At 54.4% G+C, this 17,331-nt stretch overlaps 1 protein-coding gene across 1 annotated transcript in view; it reads left to right on the top strand.

The window, feature by feature from the left end:
- SCN5A (sodium voltage-gated channel alpha subunit 5) overlaps nt 1–16,689 on the top strand; it is a 100,760-nt gene extending 84,071 nt beyond the window's left edge. Inside the window, 7 exon segments of the mRNA XM_064360128.1 lie at nt 3,182–3,304; nt 5,247–5,528; nt 7,725–7,778; nt 8,417–8,558; nt 9,085–9,185; nt 10,219–10,489; nt 13,193–16,689. Coding sequence (XP_064216198.1) covers nt 3,182–3,304; nt 5,247–5,528; nt 7,725–7,778; nt 8,417–8,558; nt 9,085–9,185; nt 10,219–10,489; nt 13,193–14,430 — 2,211 coding nt within the window. The 3' untranslated portion in view covers nt 14,431–16,689.
- Nucleotides 16,690–17,331: the final 642 nt, after the last annotated feature.

The raw sequence follows: 17,331 nt of genomic DNA on the forward strand, positions 1-17,331 counted from the left end.
GTGCCAGCTGGGGAGGATGAGAGAGGGGTGGAGTCACCCGGGAGGAGGAGGAAGCCATGGACACTGGCCAGGGGCTCTGGGTCACTGCTCTAGATGATCAGGTAGCTCTGAGGGCTGCCTGCCCAGATTGTGTCCAAGGAGGGCCTGGGGCAGGGGGTCATTGTGGCTTCTGAACACCCGGTTCGCAGATGGAGCGTGCAGCCCCTGCCCCACAGCTACCCAGGCCCCACGACTGCTGGGTGCCAGACAGCATGAATGCAGGGTCTGACAGGGGCCCTGACCTCAGTCAAGAGGGAGAGTAGCTGAGGGAGGAGGAACAGTGGTCAGTGCAGGGCAGCCCTGGGTCTGCACTCACCAGGGGCAAAGGGAGCGAAGGCCAAGGGTGCAGGTGGGGGTGCCTCTCTGCAGGGTCCCACCAAACAGAGCGGGAGGCAGGATCTGCAGCCTGAAACGGGCTTGCCAGAGGCACCGGGTTTGCTGACGGCTGCCAGCTTTGACACCAGGCTCTGCACACCAGCAAGGGCTGTCTTTCCTGTGGCTGCCGAGCAGGCTCAGGCCTGTGCTGTCTCCATACCCTGCTCAGAGGCTCAGGCCCCAGCAAGCCTGGCCAGAGTCCAGGTTCAGGCTACCAAGGCTGGGTGGGAGGTCAGAGTATGGGTGGCTGTGGTGGCAGAGGTACCTTGGGCTAGAAAGGAGGCACAGAGACGCAGACCCAGGTCCTTGGACCTGCAGTCCAGCCTCTTCCTATCACCCCAGGTGGCTGAGAGGTTGCTAATGCTGGGCTGAGGGGTGCTGGGATGGAAGGGGGACTCTAGGCACACTGGACTGCCCGGCCCAGCCCTCGGAGCCTCCCTAAGATGAAGGTCCCTCCCTGTGGAGGGACCATGGGAGGGCCTGGGGTCCTGGCAGCTCAGCCCTGAGCCTCCCTGACCCGCTCTTCCCGCAGCATCGTGGGCAGTTGGGCCTGCTGAGGCTTTCCCGCAAGGCAGGCCAGAGGGTCTCTGCACAGACTTCTGGGAAGCCCCCCCAGCAGCCACCGGCCACCTTGGGGAGCTCAGAGCCAAAGCAAGAGAAAGGGAACTGCCAGTGCTTCCCGGTCCAGGCCCAGGAGAGGAGTGGGAGCCTGTGGAGAAGGCAGCCGAGGCTCACAGCAGGGAGCGGCCGTGCCCCAGGCTGAGCAGGACTGGCCACGCTGCTGTGCCCCACCCCGTCCACAGGCTTCGCAGGAAAGTTTGTCTCAGGCCTCAGAGTCTAGGGAAGGATGTTTCCAAGATGAATTCTGCATTATTTCTCAATAAATGCTACTGGGTCTCTACTGTGTGCCAGCACTGTCGCGGTGCTGGGACAAAATCAAAGCTCTTCCCCACATCGGGGAAGTGGCTATGATCAGCACAACCAGTCAGCCACTTTCACACCGTGTGAGGAAGCGGCTTCTGCCATGGAGCAAAGAGAGCTCGGGAAGGGAAGCGGGTGGCGGGGGGAGGCGCAGGTTACACTCTAAATAGGATGGTCACAGTAGGCCCTCTTTGGTGTCATTTGAGTGCGTTTGAAGTTGGGGTTAGCCAGGCTGATGTCTGGCAGACGTTCCGAGCAGAGGCTGGAAGGGAGGTTGGAAGAGCAGCGCAAGGCCCGTGTGGCCGGAGCACGCCTGGCGTCCCGGAGGGAACGCAGGAGGCTGCAGCCACTGAGCAGAAGGAAGCGCAGGAGATGAGGCCAGACTGCAGCCTCCGAAAAAAACATGGGCTTTGATTTCGAATGACATGGGGGTAGCGGGGCGGAATTGGAGGGCTCTGAACGGAAGACTGCCGTGAGCTGACTGGTTTTCTTAAGGGGTCACTTAGTCACGGGGGCGGGGGTAGAGAGGACGTGGGTAGAAGCAGGGAGAAGAGCCGGGAGGCTCCGGCAGTGATCCAGGGAGGCGTGGTGGTGGCCGGGCCAGGACGGTGGCCGTAGAAGTGGTGAGAAATGTTTGGACTTAGATGTATTCTGAAGGCAGAGCCAACAGGAAATCCTGACGGGTTAGACACAGGGTGTCAGAGACAGAGGAGGCAGGGATGACAGCAAGCATTGTGGCCTGCGCAGCTGGAGAGAGGGAGCCGCCATCGCCTGAGACAGGATGGGGCAAGCATTGGAAAGAACAGAGACTGCAAGGTGGCCTGTTAGGAACGGGCGGGCACACCACCTGGGCCTGGATGGTGCTCTGGAGGCCCCGCCCTTGAGGAGAGGTCCCTGAGACATGCCCCAGCCTCTCCAGGATTGGAGGCCCACAGCCCAGCATCCTTGAGGGGTGAGTGGGGGCAACACAGAAATCAGTCTGGAGCATCTTCCTCCCCCAGGCCTCTGCCCAGCTCCCTCCCACCTGGTGCTGCCAAGCCTTGGAGGAGGCTGTGGGAGTCAGGCCCCTGCCCCAGCCTCTCCCAACCCCAGGCTGGCCTGGGTGCTAGGGCGATATTAATGGTGACTGCAGAGGAGGTCAGGCAGGGGGCCATTTTCAGCCTGTGATCACAGGCCAGCGGTGAAGTAAGAAGGGAGCGGATGCCCAGGGAGCTTTAGAAGGATAAAATCCACAGAGTGGAAGTGCCCTGGGAGGGGCAGGGCAGAGGAAACGGAGGCCTGAGGCTCCTGGTGCCACCAAGTCCCCACATTTGCTTTTCTCCTTTGAAGAGGCTGAAATGTCGCCCAGTCTGGCTTTGGGGAAATGCCCCACGGTTGTCTGTCTGTTCCTACTCAACCCAGGACTGCCTCTCCTTCCCAAAAAAATGCTTCTTTGGGGAAGATAGAGACAGGTCCAAGAATTTGAATTGAAGGAAAGAATGTGGAGACCAAAAGCCCAGTCTTTGTGTCCCTGCTCTGCCACACCTGCAGAGTGCCTCTGGAATTCAGTTTTCCCATCTGTGGAATAGGGGTGACGCATCCCAGCATCGCAGGGTTAGTGGGGCTGTTGTGTGTGAAGTACACGCCGCTCTCAATAAAGACCCAGAAGCCAGGACACTCTTGGGCTCGCCCCAGCTTGGGCTCTGGGAAGCCTGGCCCAATGCGTCGCTGGCCTGTGATGACAGTCCAACCCAGGACTAATAAAGAGTGGACCCAGCACTGTCTTAGGGGCATCAGAAGCCCTACCATCTGTCCCAACAGTGGGGAGCTGTCCCCATCCTCCCCACTTCCCCTTTGCCTCCCACAGGTCTCTCTGGTCAGCCTGGTGGCCAACACCCTGGGCTTTGCTGAGATGGGCCCCATCAAGTCACTGCGGACGCTGCGGGCACTCCGCCCCCTGAGAGCCCTGTCACGATTTGAGGGCATGAGGGTAAGAGAGGCAGCTGCCTTCCCACCAGGGAGTGGGAGGCGGTCCCACGGAGGGATGCCCAGCCTCAGCTTGCTGGCCAACAGGCCCAGCCCCTTAGCACCCAGGGCCCCTCCCTGTGTTTCTGCTGTCCTGTGGCCACGGGGACTGTGGCTGTGGCTGACTTGGTAGGAGCATGGCCCAGAACCTCCAGGAGAGGCACAGCTAGGCATGGAGGCACCCCGAGGGTAGATGGCTGTGAAAACCCACCCCCAGGGCTCACCCACGTCCAGGGCTCACCCCCCTCCAGCCCTGTGGGCTCCCGTGAGGGCTGGGAGAGGAAGCCGGACTCGCTGGGCACAGGGGTCTCAGCTACACCCCAGGCCACTGGCACCAGGGCCCCTGTGCCTCTGCTGTCCTGCTGGGCTGCATCCCTGTGTGCCCACTCTGTGTGCCCCTCTGCATGCCCTGCCTCCTGACAGACACAGGCTGCCAGCCCTCTGTGATGGGCAGTGGGCTGTGGTCGGGAGGGTGAGGGAAGAGGCACAGAGCAGGCTGCATTCCCAGGATCAGACAGACGAGAGGAAATGACCATGCGATGAGTGATCTCCTTTACACTGTTTTCCTAGTGCAGATCCCTATGCATTTTCCAAGTCACCACATTTTACCAAAGAATGTGAGCAAATAAGGCAGATGAGAAAGCCCACCAAGAAAAACATCAGTCATGACATGTAGCAAGAAAACGAAGACACGTGTGTGTTTGTGTGTACCTGTGTGGGTATTTTTTTTTAACAAAACATACACAGTTCTGTGTGGCTTCAGAAGACATATTTGTCTGTCTCTCACTGACCCAGCAGGCACCATCACACCGCTCAGCTTACCAGTTGGTTGATGGGTTTGAACCCTGCCCACACCCCCAATCCATGGAGAAACATACAGCTCATTCCTGGTGGGAAACCACCGACAGGTTATTATTCAGAGTTAAATGTCTCTTTGGGAGCAAGGACATTTGATTCCAGAGGGACACGAGGAGACACTGGGTGCCAGGAATGCCTCTGCGGTGGCCACTGGCCACAAAGCCAGCCAAGGGCAAACTCCCAAGTTCCCCACCTCACTCTATGCCCTGATGTTTGGTGCTCTACGAGCTGAGTTTCCCACCCTGTTCCAGGGTTCAGCGTGCCTGCTGGGGAACAGCAGCCCCAACCTGGCATCTGGGCCACACCACACGGTCCACACCAGCTTCACCTCCGTCTGTGTGGCACACATGTTCGTGGTGTGTGGACAGCTGGGGACGTGGTCCTTGAGTGGGGTGGAGGGTCCCAAATGCCTCTACTAGGGAATCCTCTCCAGGGTGCTGTGAGTTTAGATGCAGAGCGTGAGGCCGTGGCTCCATGGGATCTGAGAGCCCCCTCACTGGGGAGCGGGTGTCACGGGAGTGTCCATGCTGCTTGCTCTCTGGCTCTGCTCTTACGGGAGCACTGGAGAACTACCACAACACCCTCCAGACACTGCACTGAGGTCTCCCGGGCTACTTCAGGGGAGAACACCCATCCTTCCAATGGCAACAATCTAAAATAAACCAGAATTTAGCTCGAGAATGTAAGGACTCATGAGGTTTTTAGGAAGCCCGAAGTCTTGGGGACGTGTTTTGAGGGTCCTTCCCCATCAAGTTGCTGGCATCCTCAACAAGCACACACCTTGGTGAAAAACAAGTTTTGAAGATCACAGATTCAGGGCCAGAAGGAAAGCAGCCGTTCTGAGGCTACACCAGACTCTACGGTGCACTCCCCTCACTCCCCACCAGGGCTGCCGGCCGTGGAGCTGGCCTCTCCCATGATGGGATCTGCACACCCACCTGCACAGCCCCCTGCAGCCAGGGAGTTCAGCCGGTGGGGGCGGGGGGGTCTTGAAAAGGGCATGAGCTCTGGGCCCCCCAGGAACTGAGCCACCTCTCTGTCCACTTGAGGTGGTAGTCAATGCCCTGGTGGGCGCCATCCCGTCCATCATGAACGTCCTCCTCGTCTGCCTCATCTTCTGGCTCATCTTCAGCATCATGGGCGTGAACCTCTTCGCGGGGAAGTTTGGGAGGTGCATCAACCAGACGGAGGGAGACTTGCCTTTGAACTACACCATCGTGAACAACAAGAGCCAGTGTGAGTCCTTGAACATGACCGGAGAGTTGTACTGGACCAAGGTGAAAGTCAACTTTGACAACGTGGGGGCCGGGTACCTGGCCCTTCTGCAGGTGGTAAGTCCAGGAGAGAAGGGACTTCCTTCCTCCCGCTGGCTGTCAAGCAGCATGGCCATCACCCACAAAGTGGGCAGGAGGGGGACCGTGGGGCCATGCTGGATCCTCATAGGAGGATCACGGCGCCCAAAGGAGGCTCAGGACTCTCCAGGGATTTGGCTCCCTGGGAGATCCCCAGACTTTCAGTTCTAGAACCAATACCACATTCTCCAAATTGCAGAGTATGGGGACAGGTCAGTGCTACTGTAGAACCGACTCCCCAGCCAGCAGGCAAGTTGGCCTCTTCGGGCTCTAAGTGAGGCAGTGTGATGGCACAGGTTGAAAAATGAAAGCCTGTAGACTACCCAGGAACTGAACTATTAGCAAGGTTGTGACTGTGGCCACCCTCTGTTATTAAAGATAGTGATAGCTCTTGTGTTGTTTAAAAGGACATATTTCCATCTTTGATGTGCAGTGTTTAAGCACACACAATCCTTCTGGAGTTTCCACTGATTTTGTGAGTATGGTGGCTTCAGTGATTGTAATATAGTCCATAAAATTAATTTACCATTAGCCCTGACAACAGAAATGCAAACAGAACCGCAAGGCATAAAGCTGCTACTCGCTTGTCTTGCTAGCCCAATCTTAAGCCCAGACGCCTGCCTCTGGTCCCCAAAGCAGAGGAAAACTCAGACTCTCACCTGAAAACTTTTTATGCATCCACTCACACCTCCACCATCCCTTAAGCCCCATTGTAGTCCCACAGAGACCTCCCTGCACTGCCTAGTGGAGAATGGTAGATTAGCACCAGACCCAAAGACCTGTCTCTTCCTGCAGCTGTCCCTCGGAATGTCAGAACTTTGGAAGAAAAGGCCTCCTTTGTAGACTGAGAACTGCTCACCTTTTCAGGCAAAGCCACTCGGTGTTTGGGAAGAATTCAGTCATAAGTATCTCATACCCTTGGGCGGTCCCCAGCAGTTTCCAAAGTATTTCCGGACCTATCTTTATAGGCAAGGGCGCCTCAGTACACGGAGCTGAAGTAGCTTGCCTACTCTGGGTGGCCTCAGCCTCCCCATCTGCCCTGCCTGCCTCATGAGAATTCATAAGACACAGGAAGTTTGTCTAGCTGAGCTGGTGCTGAGAAAGGAGGCTCAGGGCAGGACTGGATTTGGCCAAAAACACAAGTGAGACTTCACTGGAGAGTCAGTCTCGCCACCGAACATGTCTCCTGGGCTCTTTCTGCATAGCAGCCCAGACCACCAGGGCCCTCTGTGGCTCAGCCTCCCTCTTTACTCCCTTGGTGTGGTATGCTGGAGCCGGCTCGTGCCAGCTCACAAGAGCTCATTGTTACATTTTCAGAAATTTTGCAAGCTGTTTATTAAACAGCCATTGTAAAAAATTAAATTCTATAAACATAAAATTAAATGATATTAAAACAAGGTAATAAATACTGAAGATTCATCATTACCTTTTGGTATTACCCTCCGTGCCCTTGAGGCTTCCCACATCTGTTGTGTCTGTACAGCGGAAGTGCCGTAATGCTAAGCTCCTACGCATCTCTTCTCAACTCTGTTGAGTAACTTCACATTGGTAACCTGAAATCGACCATGGTGGGAATATTTACACAAGAGAAATCGGCAAACCAACAATCAGGCTTTTTTCTTTCCTTCTGGGAAGTCAGCCGTTAACCATTTACAACACACTATTGGCAAAAGAACCCCCTGAAGTACAGGGGAAGGTTGAGATTCTTCGGGAACTCGCCTTGGAAGTCCATGGAGCAGAAGCCACATGGTTCTCTGAGATGGATGACAAGGGGGACTAGGTCAGCCCTAGAGTCTAGAACACAGAGTTTAAGCTCGACCTCTGTCACCCTGACAGAATCACTGGCAGGACTCTGTGATGTTTTAGAAATGGAAATGAGTATGGATCTGAAGGGCAGACCTCCTGCAAGCCCCCTCAGACTCTTGGCCTCAATCAAGAAGCTTTATTCCCTGCTGCATGGCCTTGTTGGGGTGTCCGCTCAGCTGCTTCCCCTCCACCCCCAGCCCTAAACAAGGTTTTTCTCTGACCACCCAGGCATTGGATGCTATGAAGGGGTGGGGTGGGATGGCTTGCTTTTCATAAGGAGCTTGCTTCATCTCTCTAGACCGGAGCCCTAGGTAGCTCAAGCGAGATGCAGAATTAAATGATTGTCTTAATCTTATCTTTTCCTCCCAGGCAACATTTAAAGGCTGGATGGACATTATGTATGCAGCTGTGGACTCCAGAGGGGTAGGTTGCCACAGTGGCCTCTGCTACCAAGTCAGGCACCAGAGGCTCCTGGTTGCTTGGCCACCAGGGAATTCGTGTCTGTATCTAAAAGCCCAGCCCACAAGGGCAAGATCTCATGTCACTCTGGAGGTCAGCCTCTCTGGAATGCCCAGGCCTGGTTGCTTGGTCTCCTAAGAAGTCCCCAAATTCTCAAATGTCTTTCAAATTAAACTCACTGTAGTTTGCTGACTTTTACCCCAGGAGGATGGGGTGGAAGCAACAGAGATGCAAATCAAGTTTCTTCTTTGTCCTGCACCCCACCCAGTCACACTGACAGCTCAGTCAAGACTGAGAGAGGTCCTCATGTTCTGCAGCCTCCCATTGGCCCAGGACCAGAATAGGCACTGATACTATGCCGGCCCTGAGCCCAGCATGTCTGCTGTCCTCTCCTGCCACCATCCACTCCTCCAGCCTCTATCCCCACCCACCTGGGGCTCACAGACTCACATAACTGGGCTGGTGACCTTCCTCTAGATATACCTTCTCTCCCACAGAACGGACACCCCTAGCCATCCCTCTGCCCCTGCCCCCCACCCTTCCCCATGCGATACCCGAGCCCCCAGCCTGTCTGATCTCCCTGTGTGATTTCTCCTTCTCAGTACGAAGAGCAGCCCCAGTGGGAGTACAACCTCTACATGTACATCTACTTCGTCGTTTTCATCATCTTCGGGTCTTTCTTCACCCTGAACCTCTTTATCGGTGTCATCATCGACAACTTCAACCAACAGAAGAAAAAGATAAGTAGAGCACCAGCTCTCCGCTGGGCTGGGCAGGGAAGGGCCGGGTGCCAGGGGATTGAGGAGCCATTCGGGCTCCAGGCCCCATCTCACCGTCCCTGCCGGGGATGGTCCTCTTCTTGCTCCTGTGGGAATGAGGTGGGGAGAAGGGTGTGGGCAGGGATGTAGCATGCCTGCACCTGTAAGAACACAAGAAGGGGCTTTGGTGGGAGGCCCCGTGCCTGCCCTAATCCACCTGAGAGATGAGGGTTCTGGGAGAAGCTGGGGTGAGGGCTGCAACTGTTCACCTGGGCCATATTCAGAGGCCCTGGGTCTTTGCAGAGCTTCATCAGAGGGGCTTTGACTGAGTTGTAGGCAAACCAAGTGAACAGAGAGAACCCACAGGCTGGCTGAGCTGGTGGGAGGAAAGGGCTTGTGGAAAGGGCAGTCGGCTGACCCTGGCATCCTCATCAAGGAGGCAAGATCCTGGAGCCCTCATGCTGGGACCTGAGAACCCCAGAATGAAGTTGGCGCCTTCTCTCTGCACTTAGGGGGCCAGGACATCTTCATGACAGAGGAGCAGAAGAAGTACTACAATGCCATGAAGAAGCTGGGCTCCAAGAAGCCCCAGAAGCCCATCCCAAGGCCCCTGGTGAGCTAGGCTCCTGGTTCTGTGGGAGTGGGGAGGGTCTTCTGGGGGTCCCTGGGAAGCCTTCATGCCACATGGCCAGCCCTCAGGGTCACTTGACAGTCTTTCAGCCCAGCCTGAGGGGCACTATCAGATATCTGATCATGAAGAGAGGTCCCAGCCTCAAACAAATAGGGAGGAAGTTATGAGAAGGATGTAGTATCCTGGGGATACTCCCCACCCACAGGAACCCTTCTGTCTTTGAGCGAGTCCCCTCCTTCCTCTCAAGGATCCAGGCTTTCCACAGGAAAAGCAGGGTAGCCTTCAAATCCCCACCCCACCCCAACTCACAGCCCCATCCTTGGATCCCCAGAACAGTCAGGGAGCCGGATTCCTGAGTCACCTGGTGGGGAGGGCTAGGAGCTCTGGAGAGCTGTGTCCTCTCCAAGACTGACTCCCTTGGCCCAATCAAGCCATTATCCAAAAAAGGTGTGTGTGTGTGTGTGTGTGTGTGTGTGTGTGTGTGTGTGTGTGTGTGGTGTGGTGTGTGTGTTTTACTTATTTATAATCTTTAACAAGTGGAAGAACAGAAATATATATTACACATATATACATATAAATATATATATAATTTCTTCCCCCAGATAATCTAGGCTGATTTATGATTAAAGACACATATAAATATGGTTTATTAGTGTTGAAGTTTGAATTTCCCCTCGAGCCTTCAGACTGTGGGAACTAAAAGACAACGCAATGAACAGTGTGCTCAGGATGCTCAGGGAAGGAGAAACCTCTCCCTGAGGATCCATCATGGAAGGCCTCGTGAAGGATGGAGCCCTGGGGTTGGGTCTTGAAGCCCAAGAAGGATTTCAGCAGGAGAGCCAGCGGCGTTAGCCTCCAGGACTTTTTCCTCTATGCTCTCTGTGGCAGTGGGGCTTTGGGCTCACCAGAGGGTAGAGTGGGAAGGTGGGTGGTGTGGGAGAAGAGGCAGCAATGGGCAGTTTGCCAGCCTGCCCAAGGGCCCTGCTGAGCGCTTTCCATTTGCCTCTCCTTTCAGAACAAGTACCAGGGCTTCATATTCGACATTGTGACCAAGCAGGCCTTTGATGTCACCATCATGTTTCTGATCTGCTTGAATATGGTGACCATGATGGTGGAGACAGATGACCAAAGTCCTGAGAAAGTCAACATCTTGACCAAGATCAACCTGCTCTTTGTGGCCATCTTCACAGGCGAGTGTATTTTCAAGATGGCTGCCCTGCGCCACTATTACTTCACCAACAGCTGGAATATCTTCGACTTCGTGGTTGTCATCCTCTCCATCGTGGGTGGGTATCCAAGTCAGCTGGACAGAGAGCCCTCCCCAGCCAGGCCTCTCCTCCAGCCCCTGGGTCTCTGATGAATGGCAAGTCCAACCCTAGGTTCTTTCATTCCTTTTCTGGTGCATTTCTAACCCCCCCCCCCACATACACACACACACACACACACCCCTCCAGAGAGAATTTATCTGAGAGGGCCCACTCAGGCCAAGGAGACCAACCTGGCAGAGGACCCAGCACTCCCTCCTGGCCCCACCCTCCAGAGGAACCTGGGAACATAGTTCTCTAACTGCTTAGAGAGCTTCAAGGATGAATCTGGGAAAGGGAGCAGGTGCTCTGGAGGCTAGTTCTGCCTGCACTCTAGGTTGAAGGAGAAGGAAGCTCAATCAGAATGAGGTGTGCCCCCAGGGATGGGGGGTAGGTGGCCCCTCAGAGTAGAAGTTATCCCTTGAAGATGGAAAATTCTAGAGCTAACCGCCAAAGTGTATGCCAGGCTCCTTTAGACATCACCTGCCTCATGCAATTCACCTAGTCAATTCAGCATCAAAGGAGGGAGATCATACAGACAAGGAGCAGCAGAGACCCAGTTCTGACCCGTGTCTGTTTCACCTCGGAGCCCAGATCTTTTTTTTATATAACAGCTTTACTGAGACATAACTCACATACCATAAAATTCACAGTTAATTTTAAAGTCACTTTAAAGTACACAATTCAGTGTTTTTTAGTATATGGACAGAGCTTTGCAATGATCATCAGTATCCAATTTTAGAATATTTTCCTTTCCCCAAAGGAAGCTCTACCCATGTAATAGTCATTCCCCATTTCTCCTCTCCCCCGGCCCCTGAAAACCACTTATCTAAAATTTTGAGGGACCGCCAAACTGTTTTTCCAATTGGCTGCAGCTTTTTACATTCTCACCATCAATGTATGAGAACTCCAATTATTTCCCCATCACCAGCACTGGTTATTGCCTGCATTCTTTTTATGGGAGTCCTCCTAGTGGGTATGAAGTGATATCTCATTGAGGTTTTGGTTTGCAAAAGCAAATGGCTGATGACTGACGATGCTGGGCATCTCTCCATGTGCGTGTTAGTCATTTGTATATCTTCCTTGGAGAAATCACTATTTGGATACTTGGCTCATTTTTTAGTTGAGTTCTCTTTTTATTGTTGAGTTGTAAGAGTTCTTTACATATTCCGGATCATAGTCCTTTATCAGATATATGACTTGTAAATATTTTCTCCTAGTCTGTGAGTTTTTTCATTTCCTAGTGGTGTCTATTAAAGCACAAAAGTTTTAAACGTTAATGAAGTCCAGTTTACTTATATTTTTTTCTTTTGTCACTTGTGCTCAGAGCCCAAACTCTTAACTCTACCCCTATGGGGCTCTGCCTTGGGATGACTGTGACTTTCATCTTTCTGCATTATACAACCTCTGCCTCTGGTGAATGTAAGGGGTAATGCAGGGGCTAAGGCAGGTGCTGCTGTGGCTACAGTGATGGGCAGATGGAAGCATGAAGTAGGGTCAGGAATCTCCAGGGGAGTCTCAAGCAGGGTGAGGGTGAGAGTGCCTCACGGACTGGGGAGGAGCTTTAGAGAATGCAGGACGGCAGCAGCAGGAATGGAACCACTGAGGGACAGTCTCAGAGGCTTTGGAAGGTGCAGCGTGTTCTTTGAGATCATCTCCTGACCCAGTGTTTGGGCGGTACCAGAGAGGAGTGGTTAAGAGATCAACTTGGAGCCAGAATGTCTGAGTCAAATCCCAGCTTCTCACTCACGAGGTGGCAACTGGGTAAGTTACCTCACCTCCATTCCCTCTTCTGGATATGAGCATGATGGCATCTGCTCACTTCCTGGGATAACGGGAAGGACTAAATGAAATGATGGCCATAAAGCGCTCAGCCCATTGCCCCACTGACTGTCAACACTGGATACATGTCAGTCAGTGATGTTATATAAGGAGTCTGGAAAGGGCACTTGGGCCAATATAAGACAAGCTTATTTCACTCTTTATTCTATCGTTTATATCCATGCCCCTTAAAACTCCAAACCCAGGTAGTCACTGGAGACCCAGGGGTAGTGAAGCCCTAAAAGGAGGCCGGGTTAGGAGGGTGAGAAGAACCATCACAGAGAGGCTGAGAGAAGACACTGGCGTGGCGTGGCATCGGGGAGCACTGATTTCTGGGCCAGTGTTTCATGCCCTCTGATGTGCACATAAATCATTTGGGCTTATTAAGATGCAGTGGGCTGGGGTGGAGCTGAGATTCTGCATTTCTAATAACCACCCAGGAGATCCCAAGGCTGCTGGTCCTCAAACCATACTTTAAATAGCAAGGAGCTAAAAGGCCTGAGTTCTGGTCCAAGCTGGGCCAGCAGGATGCTAAGCAGACTCCCTCTGGCCTCAGCACCAAGATGTAGAAGACGGGCCTAGGACAGCTCTATTGTGCAGGTGTACCCTGAAGATTAAGGAACGAGGGGGCTGAGAAGGCACCCTGCAATGGACCCATTTTTCTGGGTCACAGATGCAGACATGGAGACTCGGAGAGGCAGGAGCAGACAGGGTCCTGGCATGCCCAGTGGACCCAATCCTCCTGGGAGGGCCGCCTCTCCTGGGCTCCTTGCTGTACAGAGGCTCCTCACCCCTGCCTGCACAGTGATGCTGGCTTGAGGAAGAGGTGCCACCAGGAGCCACAGTCTCTGTTGTTTCCCACAGGCACTGTGCTCTCGGACATCATCCAGAAGTACTTCTTCTCCCCGACGCTCTTCCGAGTCATCCGCCTGGCCCGAATCGGCCGCATCCTCAGACTGATCCGAGGGGCCAAGGGGATCCGCACGCTGCTCTTCGCCCTCATGATGTCCCTGCCTGCCCTCTTCAACATCGGGCTGCTGCTCTTCCTCGTCATGTTCATCTACTCCATCTTCGGCATGGCCAACTTCGCTTACGTCAAGTGGGAGGCCGGCATCGACGACATGTTCAACTTCCAGACCTTCGCCAACAGCATGCTGTGCCTCTTCCAGATCACCACGTCGGCCGGCTGGGACGGCCTCCTCAGCCCCATCCTCAACACGGGGCCCCCCTACTGCGACCCCAGTCTGCCCAACAGCAATGGCTCTCGGGGGGACTGCGGGAGCCCAGCCGTGGGCATCCTCTTCTTCACCACCTACATCATCATCTCCTTCCTTATCGTGGTCAACATGTACATTGCCATCATCCTGGAGAACTTCAGTGTGGCCACGGAGGAGAGCACCGAGCCCCTGAGTGAGGACGACTTCGACATGTTCTATGAGACCTGGGAGAAGTTCGACCCAGAGGCCACTCAGTTTATTGAGTATTCGGCCCTGTCTGACTTCGCCGATGCCCTGTCTGAGCCACTCCGTATCGCCAAGCCCAACCAGATAAGCCTCATCAACATGGACCTGCCCATGGTGAGTGGGGACCGCATCCATTGCATGGACATCCTCTTTGCCTTCACCAAAAGGGTCCTGGGGGAGTCTGGGGAGATGGACGCCCTGAAGATCCAGATGGAGGAGAAGTTCATGGCAGCCAATCCATCCAAGATCTCCTACGAGCCCATCACCACCACACTCCGGCGCAAGCAGGAGGAGGTGTCGGCCACCGTCATCCAGAGGGCCTTCCGCAGGCACCTGCTGCAGCGCTCCCTGAAGCACGCCTCCTTCCTCTTCCGACAGCAGGCGGGCAGCGGCCTCTCCGAAGAGGACGCCCCTGAGCGGGAGGGCCTCATCGCCTACATGATGAATGAGAACTTCTCCCGGCCCCCTGGCCCGCCCTCCAGCTCCTCCATCTCCTCCACTTCCTTCCCACCCTCCTATGACAGTGTCACTAGAGCCACCAGCGATAACCTCCAGGTGCGGGGGTCTGACGACAGCCACAGCGAAGATCTCGCCGACTTCCCCCCGTCTCTGGACAGGGACCGTGAGTCCATCGTGTGAGTCCACTCGGCCACACCGAAAAGCAGCCTGTTGCACTGTGGCAAACCTAAATACAGTCAGTCGCAAACCAGCCTGGGGCCTTCCTGGCTTTGGGAGTGAGAAATGGGCCTCGGCCCCGTGGCTCAGCCAGCCAGAGTTCCGTGGCACCACGTGGACACCCGGAGCAGCTGGCCTGTGCCTGGAGGCCTCAGGCAGAGCCATGGCCTGGTCTGGTCAGGCAGCGCCCTAGGGCTCTGAAAAGCAATTTCACCCCAGCTGCAGAGGCGAAATAGAAAACTGAGACTGTATATGTTGTGAATGGGCTTTCATAAATTTATTATATTTGATATTTTTTTACTTGAGCAAAGAACTAAAGATTTTTCCATGGACGTGGGCAGCAATTCACGCTGTCTCTTCTTAACTCTGAACAAGAGTGTCTATGGAGCAGCCGGAACTCTGTTCTCAAAGCCGAAGTGGATTCCAGCGTGGCTCCCACAGGTCTTCACTGCCCAGGGGTAGAATGGGGTCCCTCTTCCACTTGCGCTGAGATGCTGGGAGGGCTGAACCCCCACTCACACTAGCACACACACACAGTCCTCACACATGGAGGCCAGACACAGGCCACAGGACCCAGGCTCCCAGCCTAAGGGAGACAGGCCTTTCCCTGTCGGCCCCAAGGATGGGGTTCTTGTCTGCGGGGTTCCCTCCACGGTCCCATGTTTCCTGTGTTTTTACACAGGTCACATGGGGTCAGTCCTACAAAAATAAGACTTCCGGAGGAGAGTGGCCTGGGTCCCAGGGCTGGCCCCAGGCACTGATACTGCCTCTTCTCCCCTCCCATAAGAGTATTAACCTTGAAACCAAAGGGCACGAGGGTGCCAGCCCCACTTGTGGCCTGGCATACAGCCTGTCCTTGCACCTGGAACCTGGCAGGCCCTGCCCAATAGGCCAAGGGAAGAGAAGGCTGAGGCATGTGGGTTTGGGGCTAAGAGGCTCAGCATCCCTCAGCACGTGGCCCCTCAGCCTGCATGAAGACAGGAAATTTCTGCCATCTCCCAGGGCTCTCTGGACCTTTCCGCCTCTGACCATACACGGAGGAGTTTTCTTTGTGTTCCCCAGCTCCTCTCAAGACGCAGAGACATAGGAGTGAGGAGAGGAACTTGGCCCTGCACCCTGTGCAGGGAAAGGGGTGGTCAGGCCCAGTTCTCCTGCCTTAGAGGGGAATGAACTGTGGGGGGCACTGTGGTCAGGTCCAGCCTCTGTGGCTCAGCCCGGGATCCTGATGGGACCCACACACAGGACCTCTTTGGGGCAAGGTCCAGGTGGTCCCATAGGTCTCATCAGAAGGCTTTTTCAGGGAAAAATATTTTACTAGTCCAATTACCCCCAGGACCTCTTCAGCTGCTGACAATCCTATTTAGCATATGCAAATCTTTTAAGGTAGAGAACTGTCACCCTGAGGTCACAGGGTCAATTGGCAGAGCCTGAGCAGGCAGGGGCTTGGCTGCCCGATTCCAGCTCTCCTTCAGAGCCCCCTCCAGCGGGCACTGCCTCCCAGGCCACCTCAGTCTCACCTGCCCATCCTGGGCTGGCTGCTCCTAACCTACCTCGCCGAGCTGTCGGAGAACTGGACGTTTGTGACACCCATGGCAGTGCTGAAGGAGGCATTGCCGGCGAGTAAAGTATTACGTTTCTCCTTGTCACCCCAGTTCCCTTGGTGAAAACCCCAGACCCAACCCATGCCCCGAGAGGTCTATTTCTCTTCTCCCGTGTTCCCTTTGAGTCCAGTGTGGGACATGGTTTGACTGTCCCAGCAACGTTTCTCCAAGTGGAAATCCTATTTTTGTAGATCTCTGTGCTTTGCTCTCAAGGCTTGGAGAGGTGTGTGCCCCTCCTGGGTGCTCACCACCTCGAGGGACAGGCAGGAATGCAGTTGGGAGGCGGGCCGGGCTGCCAGCCCAGCTGGCCGGAAGGAGACTGTGGTTTTGTGTGTGTGGACAGCCCCAGATCCTTGAGACAGGTGCCTGGGGCTGGCTGCAGATGGTGTGGCTGGGGGCGGGGAGAGCTAGACCCAACCCCTTGGCTTTTAGCCTGGCTGTCACTTTTTTAAGTTCCAGAACTGCACAATGACCAGCAGGAGGGAGAAGAGAGTAGGAGAAAGGAGGGAGGGACAGACATCAAGTGCCAGATGTTGTCTGAACTGATCAAGCACTTCTCACCAAACTTGATGTATAAATAAAATACATATTTTTAAAACAAACCAATAAATGGCTTACCTGACCTGGTCTAGGCTCTGTCCTTGTGCTGAGACTTGACGAGAGTGGTAGCCTGGGAGATGGCCTCGTCCTGAGCAAGTCTGGGGAACCTGCTGAAGCGTAACACTGACCATAGCAACCACGGTTTACGTGTAGAGTCTGTGGGGTAAAGCACACGCACACTGTGGCACCCCCATCACCACCATCCACAGCCAGAACTTTCGTATCAGCCCAAATTACCCCGAACCCGTTAAACACTAACGCCCCACTCCTCCCTTCCCCCAGCCCCGGGGACATGCATTCTACTTTCATCCCTACGAATTCGACTAAGTGCCTTCTGTGAGTGGAACCACACAATACTCGTCGTTTTGTGACTGGCATATTTCACGTACCACCAGGTCCTCAAGGTGAAGCCACGTTACAACGTATCTCCTTCCTTCTTTAGGAATTTTTTTTCAGGATTTTCAGAATTTTCTTTTTTTTCATAAATGTTCAGAATTTCCATCCTTGTTAAAGCTGAATAATATTCCACTTATGTATTTGCTTATCCTCTCACGCACTGGGGGACACCTGGGCGGCTTCCACGTTTTAGCTATTGTAAATAATGCTGCTGTGAACACGATGGCACAAATGTCTGAGGCCTTGCCTTCCATTCCTTTGGGTAGGT

The sequence above is a fragment of the Aotus nancymaae genome, unplaced genomic scaffold (genome assembly GCF_030222135.1).
Source record: "Aotus nancymaae isolate 86718 unplaced genomic scaffold, 86718_ANA_hifiasm-v0.15.2.pri h1tg000038l, whole genome shotgun sequence".
Lineage (NCBI taxonomy): Eukaryota > Metazoa > Chordata > Mammalia > Primates > Aotidae > Aotus > Aotus nancymaae.